General features: G+C 36.9%; 2 protein-coding genes across 2 annotated transcripts in view; one reads left to right on the top strand and one right to left on the bottom strand.

The window, feature by feature from the left end:
* Positions 1–20,159, top strand: part of LOC105225403 (protein Optix) — a 28,931-nt gene extending 8,772 nt beyond the window's left edge. Inside the window, exons 3-4 of the mRNA XM_011203840.4 lie at positions 3,830–4,079; positions 18,907–20,159. Coding sequence (XP_011202142.1) covers positions 3,830–4,079; positions 18,907–19,630 — 974 coding nt within the window. The 3' untranslated portion in view covers positions 19,631–20,159. The remainder of the gene's footprint in view (positions 1–3,829; positions 4,080–18,906) is intronic.
* Positions 1–21,447, bottom strand: part of LOC125777085 (uncharacterized) — a 212,686-nt gene that overhangs the window by 78,993 nt on the left and 112,246 nt on the right. The gene's annotated exons all lie outside the window — the stretch shown is intronic.

Genomic DNA, 21,447 nt, shown 5'->3' with positions numbered 1-21,447 from the left:
AATTCCATATAAAGTCAATGAGAGATCAGCAGTTTCTTCAAAGAAGACAAGAAATAGTTAGAGCTATATGAGTATTCAAAATGTGTCTGGCGATGAAGAAGATTTGTATACTTTTGAAACATGTTCCTACGGAGTGTTATGATTTTGTACGCATAACGGTTCTTTGTATCAGCTAAAACTAATAGAAATAGATATGGGATATATATATATATTCAAGTATATCAATGATCACATGATGAAAAGATCAGTTGAAATCCGCTTGTCAGTTTGGCCGTCCATCCGTCTGTGCAAGGTGGATCTTGAGTAAAAATTTAGATATCGTAAAGAATCTTGTTACTCATGTTTCTTAGTGAAAATGGAAGATGAGTTCGCCATTAAACGAAAACCTTTAAAGTTTCATAGCTAACATTAATATTATTCAAAATATTCGCGATTAAAAAATCAAAAATTTGTATTAATAACACATGATATTTCTCAATGTTAAGGGGGGAACCTGCTTTAGAGGCTTCAAAAAATCTATATTTTCAAGGATTTTTTTGGAAAGGAAAGAAATATCTGATTAAAATGAAACTTTTAGGATTTATTCCTAAATATTTGAAGAGTCTTCTCAAATTTTTTTAATTGTTATACATTGGATATTTTACTTGTTTGAAGAAATTTACGGAGGCGCCTCGAGTGTTCAATTTCTGTGTGGCGGGCAAGATGCAGGTCGCAACTTTCATCGGAATCAAAAAACCAAAAGAAATTTATAATTTTCAATAGTGTAATTCCTAGGTGAACCAAGAAAATTTAACAAAAAGTTAAAAATTCAACAATTTTTTACAGATTAAAAAAAATGCATTTAAAAAACAAAAAAAAATTTACTTTAAATCGCTTAAGAACCGGATTAATGTTAACTTTCTTAAGGTATTTTAGGTTCACCTAGAAGAGAATTTAATTCCAAATACAACGCTTTTTTATTCGTTTCGATTGGACGTTTAGTTTTTTTTCTATCCTGCCCGCCAATTAAGAAAAATCGTAAGAATTAAAAATCGAGAAATCGCACGTCAAAATTTTCGCTTTCTGCTCAATCGCTCATATATCTCTACTAGACGCTGGGTCTCTATTTTCCTTCTAGCTTCGAAAATATTTCGAATTTCCATTTATAACTTTGGGGACATATTCTTAGATATTTTTTAAGGAGACTAAAGCAAAAAAAAATAATAAATTTTTTTAAGCTTCTAAAGCAGGCTCCCCCCTTAACTAAATTTTTCCCATTTTTCACTTTGTATATTGTTTTCTTTGTTTGTACTTTCATGTGATTTTTTTATTAAAGCTTAGAATCCGGCTCTCAAGAAATGTAAAAACTTCATATAAAAAAACGTGCGGTTTCGTGCGGTAAATTTTCTTGTGCTAGTATGCAGCTCTAAAGAAATCTAGTACTAATTTTTAATACTTATACATTTTTTCAAAAAAATGCAAATATAGCAATCCTGTTTTTGCGAAGAAACATGAAATCAACAATTGTTTCTTTAAGGAAAATCAAAGTAATCATAAAATTCATCCTACAATTAGTTAAAATCATTATTATGAAATATAGTTCATATTGAAATGTTGTAAAAAACTTATCAATCATCATTTGGACCTAATAAATATGGAAGCACGATTGGTTCGAAATTAAATAAATTATTCCAAAAACCGCGTCGCTTTACCGTCTGTGAAACAATGTTTTCCGACTCCTACAATGTCATGAAACGTATTATTACGGCCAATTAGTCTTGGATATATGTATGTATGTATGTATGTTTACGTCGTTTGTTTCAGCTGAATATAGCGGCAAAAGTGAGCCGAAGCCGAAAAACCACGTCAAAGCAGGTTAAAAATCAATGTTATGCTGACAATGGGGCCCACACCTTGCCAAGAAAGGTACCCCAAAACCATGATACTTACACCTTTATATTTTACCGTTTTAAATATGTATTTCGGCTGGTATTCGGTATTTTCATTTTTCAAAAACGTCTTTCATCACTTTTATAATTTTGAATAACTGAAAAAGCTTTGCGAATAAAAAATGCCGAAATTGTAACTAAAACGGTAAGCTAAGCGAAAAAGTCATTTCATGTTTTCATGTCGACTTCCGACTCGAATGGACTTTAAAGTGAATAAAAAAAACAATGGAAAAAATAATCACATAAACAAAGGGGTCTCAGAAGAATATGACCGCAACTGTAAAACTGGGCTAAAAAATTTGGAAATGTGGGTCCTAAACTATCTAAACTTTTATAAGCAAATTCGCTCAGAGCAAATTCCTTAAACACCTCTATAGACATTGTTAAAACGGATATAACGGTTCTGTTAAAAACTTTCTAAATTACGATAAATCAATAAATAAATGCATCAGAAACACTCAAGAAGTATGGGACGGTTCTATAGGAGCTGATGTCAAAATTGGTCGATGTGCGTTCGAAGTGTGTCAACTTATGACCAAAAATTATCTATATCGGGCTAAAACTGTTCAAACCGTCAGGTATCGAATATATGAACCCCGGTTCCAAATGCGGACATTTTATCGAAAATATCAATAAGGCTCTGAAAAATAATATAGAATTTCTGAGAGAATCCTTATCTGATAATACAGGGTCTGGCACTCAAACCATCAATTAAAAAAGCCATAAATTCGGTTTGGAAAATTATTATTTTAAAGTACAAAATGTCTGAAAATAATCATAAATTCAGGACCAATTCACTTTTGCTCGCTATGACAACCTTTTGCCTTAACTATGGCCTTGAGACGGTCAAAAAACGAATCGCAAGCTGCCCGAATGTGACTTGCCGGTATTTTGGCCCACTCACGGACAATGGCTTTCTTCCGTATCTCGAGACTGGTGTATTACTTACTTCGGACCTTGCTCTCCAAAATGGCCCAGCGAGAATAATCCATTGGATTCGCATCTGGTGAATTCGAGAGCCATTGTGTGGTCGTAATGAAGTTCGGAACGTTGTTTTTCAGCCATTCTTGGTTCACTCGCGCTTTGTGAGACGGTGCTGAGTCTTGTTGAAACGTCCATGATTTGCAACCGAAATGTTTGTTTGCCTACAGCTTCAAAGCAGCCTCCAGAACACTTTCCCGTCAGGCTCGATGAAAACAATTGGAGAGCGCCCATCTGTGATGACAGCGGCCCAAATCCACTTTATCGTGGATTTCGCTCAAGTCGCTTATTCACTTTCCGAACCATCTCACGTGACGTTGCAGTCTTTTGACCACCTCCATGGCGATTTGCGATGCTACCAGTATCATTGTAACGAGTGATGGTGCGATAAACAAAAACTTTATTCACATTAAGGTGTTTGAGCTCACGAACAATTGCTGGCTGCTGATTCTAGTGCGACAGCTGCGCGAACGGTGCGAAGTTGGTTACCTGTAATATCCCGGGTGTCAAAAATGGTTTGCATCGGATTAATAACTCCCTAAGTCCCCTCCATCTTCCATCCCTCCAACTTCCGTCTGACTTTATATCGCAAATATCGGTCAATATTTCTGACTAACTAATTGCTTGTGAGGTACCTTAAGAAACTACATATCTGAATCTCTATCTAAGTAACTTAATAAGGTACGAATTTAGTTTTAAGCCATTCAGTTTTGTCGAACAATGAGTGTTCAATTATTTCGTAAATTATTACGAGTATAACTATAAATGAGTGCAAGTAATGATCGAAAGACCAGTAAACAATTTTTGACAAAATGTTGGCCTCCTAAAAAAAGTCGTTTCATGTGAAAAAAGTATGATTTCAGAGTGTCTTAAGAAATAATAAAATTTACAAAAAAATTTTTTTGTGGTTACTTGTCTAGGTCCTGTGGATAAATACCGAGTGCGAAAGAAGTTCCCTCTACCACCCACGATCTGGGATGGTGAACAAAAGACACATTGCTTTAAGGAGCGAACGCGAAGTTTGCTGCGTGAGTGGTACCTTCAGGATCCGTATCCGAATCCGACAAAAAAGCGTGAATTGGCGAAAGCAACCGGCCTCAATCCAACTCAAGTGGGGAACTGGTTCAAAAACCGGAGGCAGAGGGATCGAGCTGCTGCTGCCAAAAATAGGTGAGTGCAATATTCATTTATATTATAACTATAAGCTATTAATGCGTTTTCTTCATGCGCACATAAGTAAATACATATGCGTTGTTGTTGTAGATCGGAGAATATTAAAACTCATTAGCGGAAAGTGTAGCATTTCACTGAAAACCACTAAGCAGATGACAGCTGGTTACAAATAAATCAGTGTGTCCTGTGTCAATTTGCACGTGTGCGAAACGATCCACACAGGCGGCGACTGCCTGATCGGATTGTGGAGTAATGGCTCACAAGCACGCTTTGCCGAAGCAAGTCAAGCACAAGCTGTGTACAGTGAAAGGAAATCGGATACTATCTGATGGAGTATCCATAAACATATACTCGCACACATAAGTATGTAAACTTAATGGGTTCCTATAGGCATAGGCGAGTAATCACTTTTCGTACTTACTGTACATTGCTAACCCTTTCCTTAATAAGCTCACCACCGTTGGTAACTTACATGTAATGATATTCGTAAGATCTTCGATTGATCTCTACCGAACACACGGCTGACCCCGGCCGCACGCATGCTTCTCAATTTCTTATTTGCGGTTAAGAGTTTTTCATACTTCTTGCCACATCAAATTGACCGCCGATAGAGCGGCACTTTGTAAATAGTCGTACTTGTGTTCATTATACCAACACATGCCCAAAGATACACAGGAATGCGCATAGTAATGCATTGGTATTTACATACACACACACACTTGCATACATACATATGTGCATATATACTAAACGATAAAAGTACTGAAATTTTTGAGTTTAATACACGCCTGTCCATTAAGTGTCGCGCTCCCCCAAAACTAAGAGCAAGACATTTCTGCCGAAAAGCAAAATATAACTTAAGAGCGGGCTCACCTATCCAAAGAAAATTTTTCGAACGGCACGAAATAAAGCTGTTGACCCGGTACTTGTACTGAACCTCGCACGGCGATCACGAATTCGTCGTCCTATTTTATCGGACAATAATTTGTAAAGTCTCGAGATATCGAATACAAGCACCTGTGCATATAATCGATCTTATATCTAGGGAAATAAAGCCACTGTAGACCAATTAAAAATATACTAGCTCGTACTACAAATTACTAAAATTTCTCCTTATCTAATAAAATCAGGTGGAAATATTTTTTGATCATACTTGAAGTATCAAAGTCAAAAGATGTTCAAAATATATAAAATCGTTTAAGAGCATACCATAGTGCCCTTATATTACGATTTTAGATTATTATAGGTCGTTATACATTATAGAATATTAGCGGATTATAGTAAAACAAAAGTAAAATTAAAAAAAAAAATCATATTCAGCACCTTCTTTATTTTCGTTTCGACCTCTTTTATCAATCAATGATAGTTTGTAGCCTTAGAGTGGAGCCGTTGTTAAGCATTACAACATTGATGAGTCATGCAGCTGCTTCTCACAAAAACTCAGTACATTTTGCCACTTTTCATATATTTTTTTTTTTTTTGTTTTTTCTATCCTCTTTCTACTTCTCTTACTAAACATCTTGTGTAGGCTAGTCTGTTCCTCTTGAGAAAGGCTAACACGCCAATAACACGGTACTTAACCACTACGCTTGTATCGCAGAATATTCTGAACTTACGGACTACCATATTACGTTAACATCAACATCATAGAGGAGCGGTCATATATAGCTAAGAGAATCTCTTCAAGGAAATCATACAAACATACTCGTATTTATGCAAAGTATTAAAACAGAACGACCCTTGAACAAAAAAGTGTGCATACACATGTATAAAAATAAAAAACAGAAAAAAATAGGAATATATTGATTTTCTTTTCATACCCTGAACAGGGTTTATTAAGTCACGGAGTTTGCAACATCCAGAAGCAAATATCGGAGACTTATGCATATCAATGACCGTCCCGGCGACCTGAGTAGCTTTAGCCAAAACGTATGTATGTCTGTTTGCCTATTCGTCTGTATATAAGCGATCTAGTCCCCAGCTTTTAAAAGGTCGTTCTGAAATTTTCCACACATCCTTTCTTCTCCAAAAAGCTGCTCAATTGTCGGAACTGGACCACTATGGCATAAAGCTGCCATACAAACTACAACTATTTCTACTTAATATTTCATATGTGCCACTATCGCGTGCTATACTATATATGAAGTATACATATATAGTAGTTTTTATAACAAAACCTTAGTAGTGAAATTTATGTGAATTTATAATTATAAGAACGTTTTGAGTTCCAATTGTAGTTGTCTGCGCCGCTCTTTTTCTATGATTACTGCTTTAGTTTTTGCACAGTTTGTGGTGTGTGCTAGTTTTCATTGCATTTTCTTTAAAAGCGCACAACTACAAAAATATATATTTTGCAATTTCATGCGATTATTGCAAAGCCAGGCAGCTGAACGCTCTTCTATTGGCCTTTACGTGGCCATTGGCAAGCTAGCAAAACGCCATAGCATAAGCATATTTACATGCGTACACACACGTACTTTGGTACTATTTGCTTGCTCACTTACACACTTACACAGGTAACACTTGTTTTATGCTTCGTCACCACACTTAACTTGTTCACGTTTTGTTTGCACCTTCTAGGCTTGCTGTCTCCTTAGCTTCTTCAACGGCGCAGTGAAGGCGCCTATGTATTTAGTGAGTGAAGTCGGTTCTTCCTTCTTCAGCACTTCCATGGAAACGCAATGCCCTTCTGTTTTCTGTTGCATTATCGTTGACCTCAAAAACATTTTAAGAAAATGCGTTGTTGTTGTTTTATTGCAAAATTTATTGCATGTCAGCAAATTGGATATTTAAACGGACCTTTATGTACACGTAATTTCATTCTTCGCTTAATAACTGCAGAGCAAGAGTAAGAATAGGTTTTTTGGTACAAACATACATACATATGGATGTACATATATAAGCAATATTCAAAGTAGTACTACCATATGCTCGGTTATCTATGCACATATACTTACATACCTACCGTAGAAATGTGCTATGGAGATATACATATCTGGGATCCGCCTTCTCTGATCACTAAGAGTTTGTAAGTTCGATTTTGTGAAAACTATAACGAACTACTCGGCAACTACTTTTATCCACTTTTGTTTTGCTCTTGCTCTTTAGAATCCATTACTCAGATCTCACTTTCAAACTACGTCACATTAACAGAAAATTTGGTTTGACAGCTGAGCGCCACCTTTTCTTCTTTATACCTTGGGTCCAAATTATAAAATTGGGGCGATGGGGGACAATATGTTTAATAACCCAACGAAAGCGATTTTTAAACAGCATGTTTTGATAAAGAGTCTTGACTGTGCAGCAAAATTTGAAGTATTTAAATTAGAAATGGAAACAATTAATTTAAAGAAGGAAATAGGTCTTTTATATATGTACCTCTTCAATACAATAAATTACACCGAGATAAGTACCTATTTATATTTGATTGTCATAGCTATTTTCACTTGTTGTTCTATGTCATATCCAGAGTGTGGAATTTTTCTATAGCAACTGCGGGACCTCTTTCTTTCTCCTAAGTTTTAGAAGTTTATTTCATTTCGAACACAAGTATTTTATGGCATAAAACGTTCAGCGAAGATCGTGAAGTCATTGAAAAGTTGCTTCACCTGCGTTAATGACGACAACATCGAAAAACGAAAGAAACGAAGCTTGAAAATCGTCATGTTGACATCAGAGAAATAGTAGGGTCTCTGAAGAAATGCTTGAAAATGTAACTGAAGACCCTCCACTCTCTTGAGTACGACGCCAAAATTGTCCAACAATCTAACGAATCGTAACAAAAATGAGCCGAAAAAACCAAAATTTGCTGAAGGCACTGAACGTCATATGTTGCTTATTACAAGCGTAAGGAAATTTGGACTAAACATTGGCATGCTTTTATTGGCTTAGGAGGCTATTTTGGAGCCGACATTAAAGATTTGGATTAGAATATCTAAAAATATAGTTTTTTCTCCGTCCGAATCAAATTTGATGGTAAGGTATAATACACATCACTTGTTTTTCGGTCAATTAATATTTTTCCTGGCTGGTTTAATGGTCTTTCAAAGTTTGTGTTATCTTGTACGACTTGCAACCGAAACTCTTAGAATAGTGCATCAAATCTTCCAGTAGAGACTATGTTGCAAGATTTGTTCTATACTTCCACATACTTTTGAAAACAAATATTTGAATTCGGCGATGGGGTTTGTTCATGTAATAATGATCCCAATTATTTTTGAAGTTTGATAAGACTGTCTAATAGAGTTTTCTCAAAAATTCCTTTATTTATTTATTGTTATTGAGAGCATTCACAAAGGACTGCATATAGTAGTCCAAGTGCAATCCTTGGATTAGCCATCTAACCTGACCTGATCTACTCTATTGAGACAGGAAATAAAAAGTCTTGGAGTAGGAGCTAAAAATTACTGAATCTTTCGGCAAACAAGATATGTTATGCTTATAAAATTTGTATAGTACGAGTATATACATCTTCTTCTTCTTCACTGGCGTAGACACCGCTTACGCGATTATAGCCGAGTCAACAACAGCGCGCCAATCGTTTCTTCTCTTCGCTACGTGGCGCCAATTGGATATTCCAAGCGAGGCCAGGTCCTTCTCCACTTGGTCCTTCAACCGGAGTGGAGGTCTTCCTCTGCTTCCCGCGGCGGGTACTGCGTCGAATACTTTCAGAGCTGGAGTGTTTTCATCCATCCGGACAACATGACCTAGCCAGCGTAGCCGCTGTCTTTTAATTCGCTGGACTATGTCAATGTCGTCGTATATCTCGTACAGCTCATCGTTCCATCGGATGCGGTATTCGCCGTGGCCAACGCGCAAAGGACCATAAATCTTCCGCAGAACTTTTCTCTCGAAAACTCGCAACGTCGACTCATCGGTTGTTGTCATCGTCCAAGCCTCTGCACCATACAGCAGGACGGGAATTATGAGCGACTTATAGAGTTTGGTTTTTGTTCGTCGAGAGAGGACTTTACTTTTCAATTGCCTACTCAGTCCGAAGTAGCACCTGTTGGCAAGAGTAATCCTGCGTTGGATTTCTAGACTGACGAGTATATATATACATACATATATAGTTTTTCCTGACTCCGATTGGAGCGAAACGCTAATAAACCTAATCGCTTGTAGTAATCGGATAGACAAATTAATTCCTGTGGTAGAGTATCAGTATTTCTTCAAAAGGCTTCCTTAATAGAAGATACTTCGAAAACCACCTAACTCTATAAAAATATGCGTCAGACAGGGACATTTTAGTGATAATTGATGGGCAAACAATGAAATGTATTCTTACCTATTTACATAACAGCTGCCGTTTGCTAAATGAATTGAAACGGCTTACGATTTGTCGCTTCACGTCGTTAAAAGACTCTTCAAGAGACGTATTCTCATTCTTTGCATTTTATCTATTTAAGTTTATTTACCCTGAATTTGAAGCGCTGCTTTCTAAAATATTACACATTAAATCAGTGATAATTGTTCAATCAAAAGTTATAAATTATGCATGTAAATGATGAGGCTGCAGAAAGTTTTTCACAATTCAATAAGCTCTAGCATCATTCCCAGCACCATAAATTCGACGCTTTTACTTTGTAATAGAGTAATTGGGACCTTTTGCCGGCGGAAGAGTGTCACCCAAAGTGGATCTGTTGACATAAAGGCTTTCTGATACACTTGTGTATGTATATATGTATGTCAATATGAATTCGCACACTACCAAATGAAATGGAAATCTGAATTTAAATTTCGACAGGGGCACGTGTTAATTGAATGCACCAATCACCACCCACCCTCATCTGCATATCAAAGCGAAAGCTCACCTAAGTACCAGCTCTGGTTATCTACATTTGTGTCAAATTCAGCACGGACCTGGCTTTGACAAACTGTTTACATAACTTCTCTTTACAATTGAGCTCAAACATTTTGAATATTTATAATATTTTATACAAATTTCCCATGGCGCGAATTGCAACACCTTTATTCTAAATTGCTTTCGCAGTCCAAAGCGGAAAGCTCAAGTACATATGTATGTACGTACGAATATACTATATGCATACAAGCGTGTGTATGTACATTGTATAAAACTGCTCCCTTTCATTTTCATGCTCAATCAATTTCTATTTGATTTCTCCTTTTTACATTTTGTAGATACACGCTTGCTTTCCGAATTTTCAAAGACAAGCTACTTCCGTTTTCCCACTGTTACACGAATTACGATTCTTATTGATTTGTAATATGAGTGTGTTTGCTTTTGTTAGTTCCCAGCCTCCGTTACAGTAGTTGGAAAGCGTCATTGGATATCGAGTCTTTTCTAGTTACAATCTTTGCTGTCAACGTTGATCGAGTGTTAGTATGTAGCTTTTACACGTACGCACATGTTTATGTATGTACACACGTATTTGCTTTCCTAGTGCGCTTTCTTCACGCTGCTGCCATCGCCGTAGCTGAATCGATTCAGTTGACATGAAGTGTTTCAAGACTATTGGTGTCTATGTTTATTTGTGTTGTGTTCTACAAGACGCACTTGAGTCTCAACGAGGTTTCTTACCATGTAAGTACGTTAGGGTACTCGTATCTCACGAATTCATAGAAAATTGCTTCCGAAAATTAAGTTTTTGTGTATAGAAAATAGCCATTTGAAAAAAAGTAATTCTGTGACTATCAGATTACAGTTAAAACTTAATTAAAAAATTAGTAAAACAGTACTTTAGAGTAATGTCAAGGAATAATTTAATTATTTGTAATTTATGTTTACTTAACATATAAAGCGCTGGAGAGTGGCGGATCGAAGACATTAACAATCGGACGGCACTTGTGGTGCAACGATTCGTTCTTTGTGTAGAATTTGTTTTTTTTTTTCACGTCAAAATATATTTTAATAACCCATAAATAAGTCTTTTGTAAACTTTTTAAGTGATTTTAAGTCTAATGAGAAAAAAACACAAGAAGAAACATTAACTTTGGTTGCACAAAAGCTAGAATACCCTGCACAATTAAAAAATATCCATTCAATAACTTGATGTTGAGCATTCAGTTTTTATGCCAGTTTTACGCTATAAAAATCAGATATCGGCGGTTCTAACAAATAAGCAGCCTCTTTAAGGGAAAAGACTTGTGTGAAATTTCAGATCGATATCTCAGAAACTGTTTCCGTTTATACAGACGTACATACATACATGGCTAACTTGACTCAGCTTGTCATCGTGATCAAATATACGATATATTTATAGGATCTCCGACATTTCCTTGTGGACTTCGATTCAGTGCAAATGCGTTGCGGAAACTTAGTTTCTTGGTTTAATTGTGATGTTGTATTTTATATAAGAACCGTGTTACCGTGTTTTCTCCAGATAGAAAAGATTACAATTTTTTCAGAAATTTTAAAAGCGCAAATGGACGGAAGTTGCCCTGAGAGTTCCCAGTTGACACATCAAATCGTGGGATTTACCCTCTATTTGTTGCAAAAATAACTATTTTTTATATACTAGATAAAAATCAAATGAATTAATACTATTTTATTGATTATAGTGATAATACCGTTATATAGTACATACTCAATTTATTACTGGTTCCATAGGGAGTGCTCTGAATCCTTTACCCAGTTTCATACCTAGCCTTTAGGAACCACAAGCGATTCAGTAATTGTATTCCCGTGAGCTCTTGTGTACAAATTGAATTATTGCCTTATAAATAACAAATTAAGTATTTTCCAGCATATTTACTTGCAGTGCCAACACTTACCTATCTAATTTCTCTTAATAACGCTGTGATTGCTTTTCTCATTTCTGAGTGTTTTGATTGATCACCCACATTGACACCCACACATCCAAACCCAAATGAGTCGTTATTGTTATTGTTGCTGTTATTATGCCGCATTTGTTGATTATTATTTTTTTTCAAACATCATCGCTTTGCGTCGTCCAACGCCACTCGTGTGGAGTGTAGGTTATTATCGTTGGTTTTGTAGGTGTGTGCGTGTTAGAGCTGCGTAATTTCATTTCAATTTACTTGATAAATACAAAATGTTTTGAATTGCAATTCATTTGTTCAAACACGCACATTCATCAAATAAAATTGTATAAATATGCTTCTGTGTGCATGCGTGTGTGTGACCATAACGACATAGTGGCAGAATGAACAACCAACACCCACGTCCACTTCCAATTGGCGCGATGGGGAGCGATTCGACCTGTCATGTGGTCGGTTGTGGCGGGCGATCTGCTCGCCGCAAATGCTAATAATGCTTTACACTTACCAGCTTGGCGCGTGTGAGTAATTCCTATTCGGGCGCTGAATTACACATGCTTACATGCTATACAGTCACACACTCCTAATAATTTATTTACTGGTAAATGAATTCGCATGAGAGGGGAATGAAACACGAAATAAAGTAATCACTTCTTCAGTTTTTCACGCTGCTTGACATCGTTCATTGAAGTGTCAAAAGCAGGTATTGGACTAGATTCATTTGGGAATATGTAAACTGGCACTTAAAACTTATTACTTCTCATTATAAGTCGACATTACTCAGATTAATCATTAGTTAAGGTTGCACTGAATCCATAATGCTCTTCACTTGTTTTGTTCATATAGCTATATGCTATAGTTATCCGATATCGGCGGTTCCGACAGCAGCTTCTCAGGGAGAAAAGGATATGTGCAAAATTTCAGATGAATTTCAAAGAGTGAGGCACTATTTGTAGTTCGCGTATATACAGACAGGCTGGCGGACGTGGATAAATCGACTAAGATCTCACGCTGATCATATGTAGACATTTTTGTGGGTTTCCGACGTTTCCTTCTTGGTACTACACATTTCGCGACAAATTCATTGTGCAAATATTTCTCAAAAAAATGGAGCAAAGACCAAATATAAAGTTTTGAGTTAAGCTTAAAAATAAAAAAATGATGAGACATACGAGTTGATACGATACAATATATGGTGATAATCGTATTTACATGATTTATACGACTTAAAGATGGTCATGAGAATTTAAATGACTAACAAGGACTATATCATCCCGGAGAAATACCCATTTTAAATAGTTGATTAAACTTTAAATGCAAATATCTCAAAAACCATAAGTCAGCGGCAACTATATATATTTTTTCTTAATCTGGAGGACCTCCTCTATCCGTACATACCCATTTTAACCCCGAGATCGGGGGATGCTATTCTAAATCGCAGCCATTACGAGTAATATTTGGGCAAGATAATGGTTTCTGTGCGTGTTTTTCTCCACATAAATTAAATGGAGACCAAAACTCATCAGCTACTCTCCGATTTCGCCCGATCTATTATCATGCCTATTTGCTAAACAGAAACCTAACACTTTATGATGATATCCAAAGGAGCTTCTGCTTTTCGGGCAGTTCATTTTGATCCTTGGGTTGACCTTGTACATATAACATATTAGTCTTCGCAGATTCACGATTTGAATCCATCTGGAATGGATATTCAGGGCACAGCAGCATCACATACTTCTTCAAACGGCATCTAATATATTAATTTTTACTGAGCCGGTGCTCGAACTATCCTTCCTTGTTCTTTAACTTTATGACTAAAATAGATACAAGGTTATAATATTTACATTATTTATTATTTACAAAACAGTCTGTGATAAATTGTAGAATAATGTTTTGCGTAATACATATTTATACGCTTAAACCGCACCTTTGCATACTCATCATTGCTCTTGTTGTAATTTGTTGTTATCAGCGGCTCCCGTAGGCTAACGCAATTATGACTGTGATCAGTTAAGTCTAAGCAAGGGTTGAGTTGACCGTTTAACGTCTTTCACCCATCATTAGTCGGTACTCTTTAAAGACATAATAAAATAATAGCAATGGTGGCACTTACACACTCACATATACATACATGTTTGAACAAATCAGACCTCCTAACTATCCTCCCCACTGGGAGCACGGCACGACACTTAATAATCAATACACGCCGCCACCACAGACAACTCACTTACTTAACCATCAAGTAAACCGACTAGTACTCGGCACAAAACACCAATCGTCCAGCAGCCTGCAGCGCATTGGCTACAGATTACTCTATTAACGAAGCTACGCCAATGAGGCAACCAAATGATGAACAATAAGTTTGAGACTCACTCAGAAAACGAATCCAATCAGTCATCAGCCGACACATCGCCACTCCTAAAGCAAAACAACGACGACTGTGTGTGTTGTCACTTGCATTGTTCTAATGGGTTGAGAAGACCGGTTGGTAAGCTGGAAGGTTGGTAGGTGAACAATTGGCGAACGGTTTGGTGAGGGTCCAACAGGTCCTAATGTTGGAAATACATCATCGAAATCATGCTGACTCTTGCTCTGTCATAATTATCGGTTTAGCTTCCTACACTGCAAAGCATTCTCCACTTCGCATTCCATTGACCCAACATAACATTAATAATCGGTGCAGTCGCATTTTCTTGCTGCACCGCTACCTCATCTTCACACCGCAACATTAGCGAGCCATGGGCGGTGAGTTGTGAGTTATAAGAGGTGGTCAGTGAGCAGTGAGCAGTGAGTGAATGAGTTTTAGCGGCGGTAACTGCTCGTGTTGAGTGATTAATGACAATAACATTACTCACACTGTTGGCCGAAATCTACTTGGTCCAGGGGGTAAGTGGGGATCCGTCGACTATACACACACAAGTGGAGTTTCATAAATTGTAGTTGTGCAACTTCAACTTCTCAACTCGCTTAGAAGCATTCATTCAGTCGTCGCGGTACGAAAGTCATTCGGCATCATATCTAAACGACGCTCGATTGCCATCGTTATGTGGCAGCTACTGACACGTCGCGCCTTCAACTCGCCGATGTCTCACACGTCTGATTTACGTTTGACGCAAATGAAGTTTTAAATTGTTTAATTCCCAACACGTCCTCTTCTCATCCGCTCTTCTGCCGAGCCGTGTGCGGCGCTTGTGGGCTAATTGTTGTGTTGTCAGTTGATAGGGTACATTTTTCATCACACTTCTAAGGAGTAGGATCTGCTGTGCGGAATACTACAAGTACCTCACACATTATACATATATGCCGAATGGTCAAAACATAATCGCATAATTGAGTTGTAATGTTAATGAAAAATACCCATATATGCTTACCACCTGGGTTAATTATTAAAATTCCATATAAATAGCCAAATAATATGAAATGTAATGCTCAGTGAGATATTGTTGTTAAAACCATTTGTTCTACCCTAATAAGTGGCATTTGAACAATAGATACTTAATTCATATAAACATGTTTTTAGCCAGAGCCATAAAGACGGCCTATCAGAAGAAACATGATATATTGCTTGTTTAGTAATCATTTGATTTAACCGGGGCACAGTCTATTTGCAGCAGAGATAAAAGTCGGAATAGTTCAAGAAAAAAAACATAGACATTATAAACCTGATTAATTATACTTTGATGGGGAGCAATTGTTGTTAGTATATGTATAAAAAAAAAAACAATAAAAAACAATAACATTGATTACAGCGAAAGTAGAATACCCTTCACAAATAAAAATATTCCTTACAAGAACTTGTTTTGGAAGAATTTCCTTGAAGATATGTCTAAACTTTCCATAGAGCTACTTTATTTCGATCGTTCAGTTTGTATGGCGCTATATAATATATTGGAGTGATGTAGGCGGTTGATAAACGAGTAGATCCTTGAAGAGATATCTCAAAAACTGAGGAAGTCGTTCGCGTATATGCAGATGGACGGAAAAACAGACACGGCGAAATCGTCTCATCATGCTAGATATGTATATATGTATGTATATATACCTTTTATAGGGTTTCCGACGTTTCCTTCCAGGTGATACAAATTCTTGCAAAATTAATATACTCAGTTTAGGGTAAACTTGTGTCCATACATTTTTTATATTACCAAGGGTCATCCTATATCTTAAAATATTTAACAAAAAGCTCATTGTTTGTGATATCGCTCTTTTGAGTTTACATTTTGCTTGCGTGTACTTTGCAATAAACTCTTTCTGCTCGATGGCTTGTGTCTTGACTACCTGTCCTCTCAGCTTAACTTAAGTAACTGCCGCACTTTAGGCACGAGATCGGCGTAATCTTGGCATTGTACGTGACAAAAGACGCTGCTTTCAAGGTTACTTGGCCGTAATTAATACTAACTTCTGATTAAAATTAAGACATTGTGCACCGTCAGTATTTATCAGAGCGATTGCAAACTTCAGCGCATAAAAACAATATTTTCCACACAATTGACTAAACATACAAGTAGTCCCATATACGAGTATCATCAGCATAAGGATTTTGTGAAATGTGATACACTGGCACCTACCTAAGCGACACATCATTATTACGATGCCATTGGTTGGCCAACTCCATTGGTACTCGGGCGGAAGTCAAGTTGACTTTTTTGTGCGTTGCTTAACCGTGTAGTTGCCTCAGCACAAACCAGGTCTGGCTAGCTAACTGGCTAAATGCTGGACTGACGTCTTGTGTTTCGAAACGAAATACTGAAATTCAAAACTTGGAAAATCTTAATCGGCTCATGTCAAGCATTCTTATAGTATTCATTGAAGTGAAGAGGCCGAATTGGTAATATGATCACCTCAAAAAGTCTGGCAAACGACAAAGCAACAATCAGTGTTTTGAGCCCTTCCCTCCACTTTACTTCTTACATACATACATACTTCTGTAAGCCACGATACGTTTACTCTGACTTCAGTTGTACCCCTACCCTCTGGTTCAGCTACTCATTTGCTTTGACCTTCAATAAATGACAACGAAACGAAATCAAATTAAAGCCGAACAAACGAATGCGCTGAGGAACAATATTAAGATGTTGGAATTCCTTCAGCACAACATGGCGCAGACTGTGTTAATCACTTAATAACCGTAGTTTTTTCTTGAGATCAAATTTTGATAAGTACTCAACCAAATATTCTCAAGCTCGCCGAAATCAACGTGTGAGATTAGGAATGTGCACTAAATACTCATACTTTAGGAGATTAGTTGGATGCGAACTTGAAACGCTACAAATGTGTGATTGCATGGTGAGAATAAAATTCTGACATCATAGAAAGCTTTTCATCCAAATTACGTGTTATTAAAGCCGTGAAATCGCCTAAATTACCCACTTTTCTTCCCACTTTAGATTGGAAATTAGAATTGAATAAAAACGATACCCACAAACGTACTCATACATGCCACATATGTATGTACCTGTGTCTATATACCATAAGCAAGTGTTAATAGTATAAGTGCATTTGCTATTGGGAGATCTAACAACTTTAACTTACTTTGGCTCCCGTGGCGAAGGTTTTTATTTCGTCTATGGGAATTTTCTAAACGGAAATGAAACAGAACTTTATTTAACGGTTTGACCAATTGTAGTAATGTCAGTATTCAGGTGTTTGTTGCTTTGTTAAATGATTGTAAATATGTCGAACGGAATTATTTTGGCCACCCTCGTAGTAGTTATCGCTGATTCGCAACAGCTGAACACCACAACTATAGAATTATAATAGATGATATTTGGATCTAAATCCACGAATACGTCGGTTATGAAGAGCGGACAGAGAATGCTTTTATTGACTTTATATCTTTCCCTTCCACTTTTTGATTTAAAAAACAAGAAAAAACCTTAACTTCGGCTGCACCGAAGCTAATACACCTTTCACAGGTGCATTTCTTTTAGTAACTATATGTCCAGACAGACAGACGGACATGGCTAAATCGAGTCAGCTCAACATACTGATCTTTTATGTATAATATATACTTTATAGGGTCTCCGACGCTTCCTTCTGTGTGTTACAAACTTCGTGACAAACTTAATATACCCTGTTCAGGGTATAATAATTTTTTTTATTTGCTAATCATTTTTTATGTTAAAAAATATTAAATAATTAGAAGTATCAGAAACAATTTGCTTCACTTTTTTTCTATTCTTTAATTATAAGTCAGAAGTATTGCTTCAGAAACTGAGTGGCCGACTTTGTTATACCCTTGCATCATGTTGCATAGAGTTTAATTGGTTTCTTCACCTAACGGTTGTTTGTACACCTAAAAGTAGTCGATATAGATGCGGATGTGGTTATATGTATATACATACATATATCCGTCTGTCTGTCCGTGCATGCGATAACATGAGCAAAATTTGAGATATCGTGATGAAACCTGATACATAGGTATTTGGGACCACTACTACGTTCACAAAATGTCATTAAACGATACCTAAAAGTGTTACAACCAAATTAATCAATTAAGATAGCATAGAAAATTGTACTTTGTTACAGGGTATCACAGTAGTGTGAGGCTCTTGTGGCTTTTTAAAGTGGGCATTGCCCCGCCTTCTAATTAATCAAATGTACATATCTTCCAAACTACTAAACTTTAAAATTCCATCATTGTCTGTGGGTAAATTTCCCCCATTCCCCCCTCTGAATCCTCCACTGCTAATACACATATTATCGAACTTCCGGTTGCCTTAATACCGCATCTATCGGTCAATATGTAAGAAATCTTCATGAAATTCCGAAAGAGTCTCTTTCCAATATAGTGTATTTTTTGGCCCGCGATTTTAAATAATTGATATAGTACTTCCTTCTTTTAATTAAAATATCTACAAATTCCTCGAATATCACTTTACCTTGGGAGAGTATAAAATGTTCGGTTACACCCGAGCTTAGCCTTGCTTACGTATTTCTCATTAAAATTAATAGAATTATTGAAATTAGTCGACAATTCTTTGTTAAAATTGTAGTTTATATACATATGTACGTATATATCTACATTTATGTATGCACACTTGCGAGCGAGATGTTAACAACCATATGTCTTATTTCATTCCAGAATACAACATAATCAAAATAATTCTGGACTCATTTGCCGTAGTCGCCGGCCGGATGGAGCACCATCCCCGATAGCATCAGATACATCGGACTCAGATATTTCACTGGGCACCCATTCACCTGTTCCTAGTAGTATTCAGCTACAGCATAGTCCTGGCTCCACATCGAACGGTGCCAACGATCGCGAAGAGAGTCTCAGTGTCGATGATGACAAACCGCGCGACTTGGCCACCTCCATTGCGGCTAGTAATTTGGTAGCAGCATCCACATACGCCACAGCCACACCATTATCCACCTGCTTGCCACCATTCAAATTGGATACAGCGACCAGTCTCTTCAATGCCGGTTGTTATTTACAAAGTTTTAGTAACCTCAAAGAAATGTCTCAGCAATTCCCCATTCAACCGATCGTCATTAGACCACAACCACAATTGCCGGCGCAGGCGCATGGCTTGAATGGCAGTCACCTGCACGCCGCCATAAACTATCCGCCACCAGGATATGCGGTGGATTGCACACCTCCGAAAATACGTGTCAATTCTCCAGAAAAACTCAACTCGACAGCCAACAGCATAGCGGCTACCTTAAGTACCGTTGCGGCGTTGCAGGACACCTCGGCATATCAGCACCATCATCACAGCGCCCAGCTCTTGCATCGACCATTCTCCACGTCACCGGATTTGCCGCTCAACAACCACAATGCCGCACCGCCGGAGATCACATGATACACCAGCCGTAGGCACCCATACAAGCACTAATACTAGGCACCACTTCAATTAGTAGATCTTCGCTCTCACTCTCTCTCTCTCAACAGAGCCACACAAGTTTGCAGAATCCAAATAAGGGTGTTATACTGAATGAATCTGGCATTTTAGAGAGCCAGTCAAAAATTTCACAATGAATTATAGTTTTCGGCGAGTGAATAGTTTCCGCCTCTTTCAGACATCACAGCTTATACGAGTACACAAAAATTTTAATTTTTCATATCAAAAACTCTTGTTCGATTCCTCCAGATTTTGGAATGGTTTAGACATTGTAGGACATTGCACTAAAGTTGAATGTAATAATCTGGTTTATATATCTATGTACAAGGGTGCTCTCTGACTTTCCCTCCTCGTTAAGGTTTTATCACTTTCATGTTTCACATGGCTAACGGTTTTATATACAGGGGAGTGGTACTTAGATGGTTCAGTTTTCAAAAATAATTTTTTTATATATCAATTTAATTTATGGAAAATAGCGATATTTTGAATATTCCGGCAAGCTTAGTGACATGAAACCAGATGGAGAATTGAAAAATATGGTACAGATTCTTGAAATAAAAAATTCCTTCGGAAGAACCATGAATCATGAATATAAAAACCATTTGTTAGAAATGCAAGTATTCGTAATATGTATAACTTCAGTTCTTAAACTAACTGAGTTGTAGCGAATTATCTTTGTACTCCACTAGTTCGATTTATTTATAACTTTTTATTAAACATTTTCAACGAAAGTTTTGTGAAAAGCAAAATTAATATGTAGAATCTTTTAAGGGTATACTTCAAGAGTCTCTGAGTGTATTTGAAAATCAAGCCATCTTCTCTGTCACGTTTAACAAAATCTTTCTTCGGACCTTCTTGTCCGTAATTAGGATTGCATTGTTGTTATCACACTGACATAACTATTTCAAGAATATTCCTCGCATATTACTTTTTATATGAAAAATTTAATTTTATTGCTGATTATTGCGTCAGAAACAAAAAAATTCCCGTGATTTCAAGGAAAATGTTTTCTGACTTAAAAGTTTAGAAACATATGTCTAAGTGTTGTTGGAAGTCCCACAGGCATTATCCGTGTTTTGAGAGTTGAAAAATATATATAAGTTAATTTTGCATATAATATTTGGTTTCATGCGTACATTGACTTTTATATTTCGGGATTCAAAAACCAAAACAAATTTTAATCGTTGCAAAACGCTTTATAGTTTTTAAAAATATCCTCCATTTAGATCAATATGCTTTTGCGTGCCCAATTTGCGAAGCGCTTTTGCCGCTTTGATTGAGGTATCTTCAAAACATGCGTTTTGAACGCATCAACCGCTTCTTCTGATGTCTTACCTATTAGTTTATCTTTTACGTACGGGATTGAAAAGAAAGCAATCGGTCCTAAGTCAGGACTGTAAGGTGAATGTTATAAGTAATGTTTTGAGTGCTAAAAATTCGATCGTTTCAGTCAAATGTTCATGTAGTATTGAATGTTTGCTAGTCCCATTAATGCCTATAGTTGTCTCTAACGCACGAAATATAAAACACAACCTACGTACCCGCCGAAATATTTTTCTTATAGGCTTTAGGTCTAAGGATACACTCCTAGATAGATCTCTATTTAGCCAACCCCTAACAGCGCCATTTTAGATTTAACCGGCTTTACCGATGAGATTGGTTCTTCTTTTTGCCTTTCCTCAAATAATTTCATTTATTCGGCTGCGATGAAAGAGTCAGAGCAAACCGGCAGTGGATATGGTGCAAAGAATACCGGAAATAATCGCAAACAACCGAAC

Source organism: Bactrocera dorsalis, chromosome 3, assembly GCF_023373825.1.
Source record: "Bactrocera dorsalis isolate Fly_Bdor chromosome 3, ASM2337382v1, whole genome shotgun sequence".
NCBI lineage: Eukaryota > Metazoa > Arthropoda > Insecta > Diptera > Tephritidae > Bactrocera > Bactrocera dorsalis.
The sequence above is the reverse complement of the archived record's forward strand: the minus strand, read 5'-3'. Positions and strand labels throughout refer to the sequence as shown.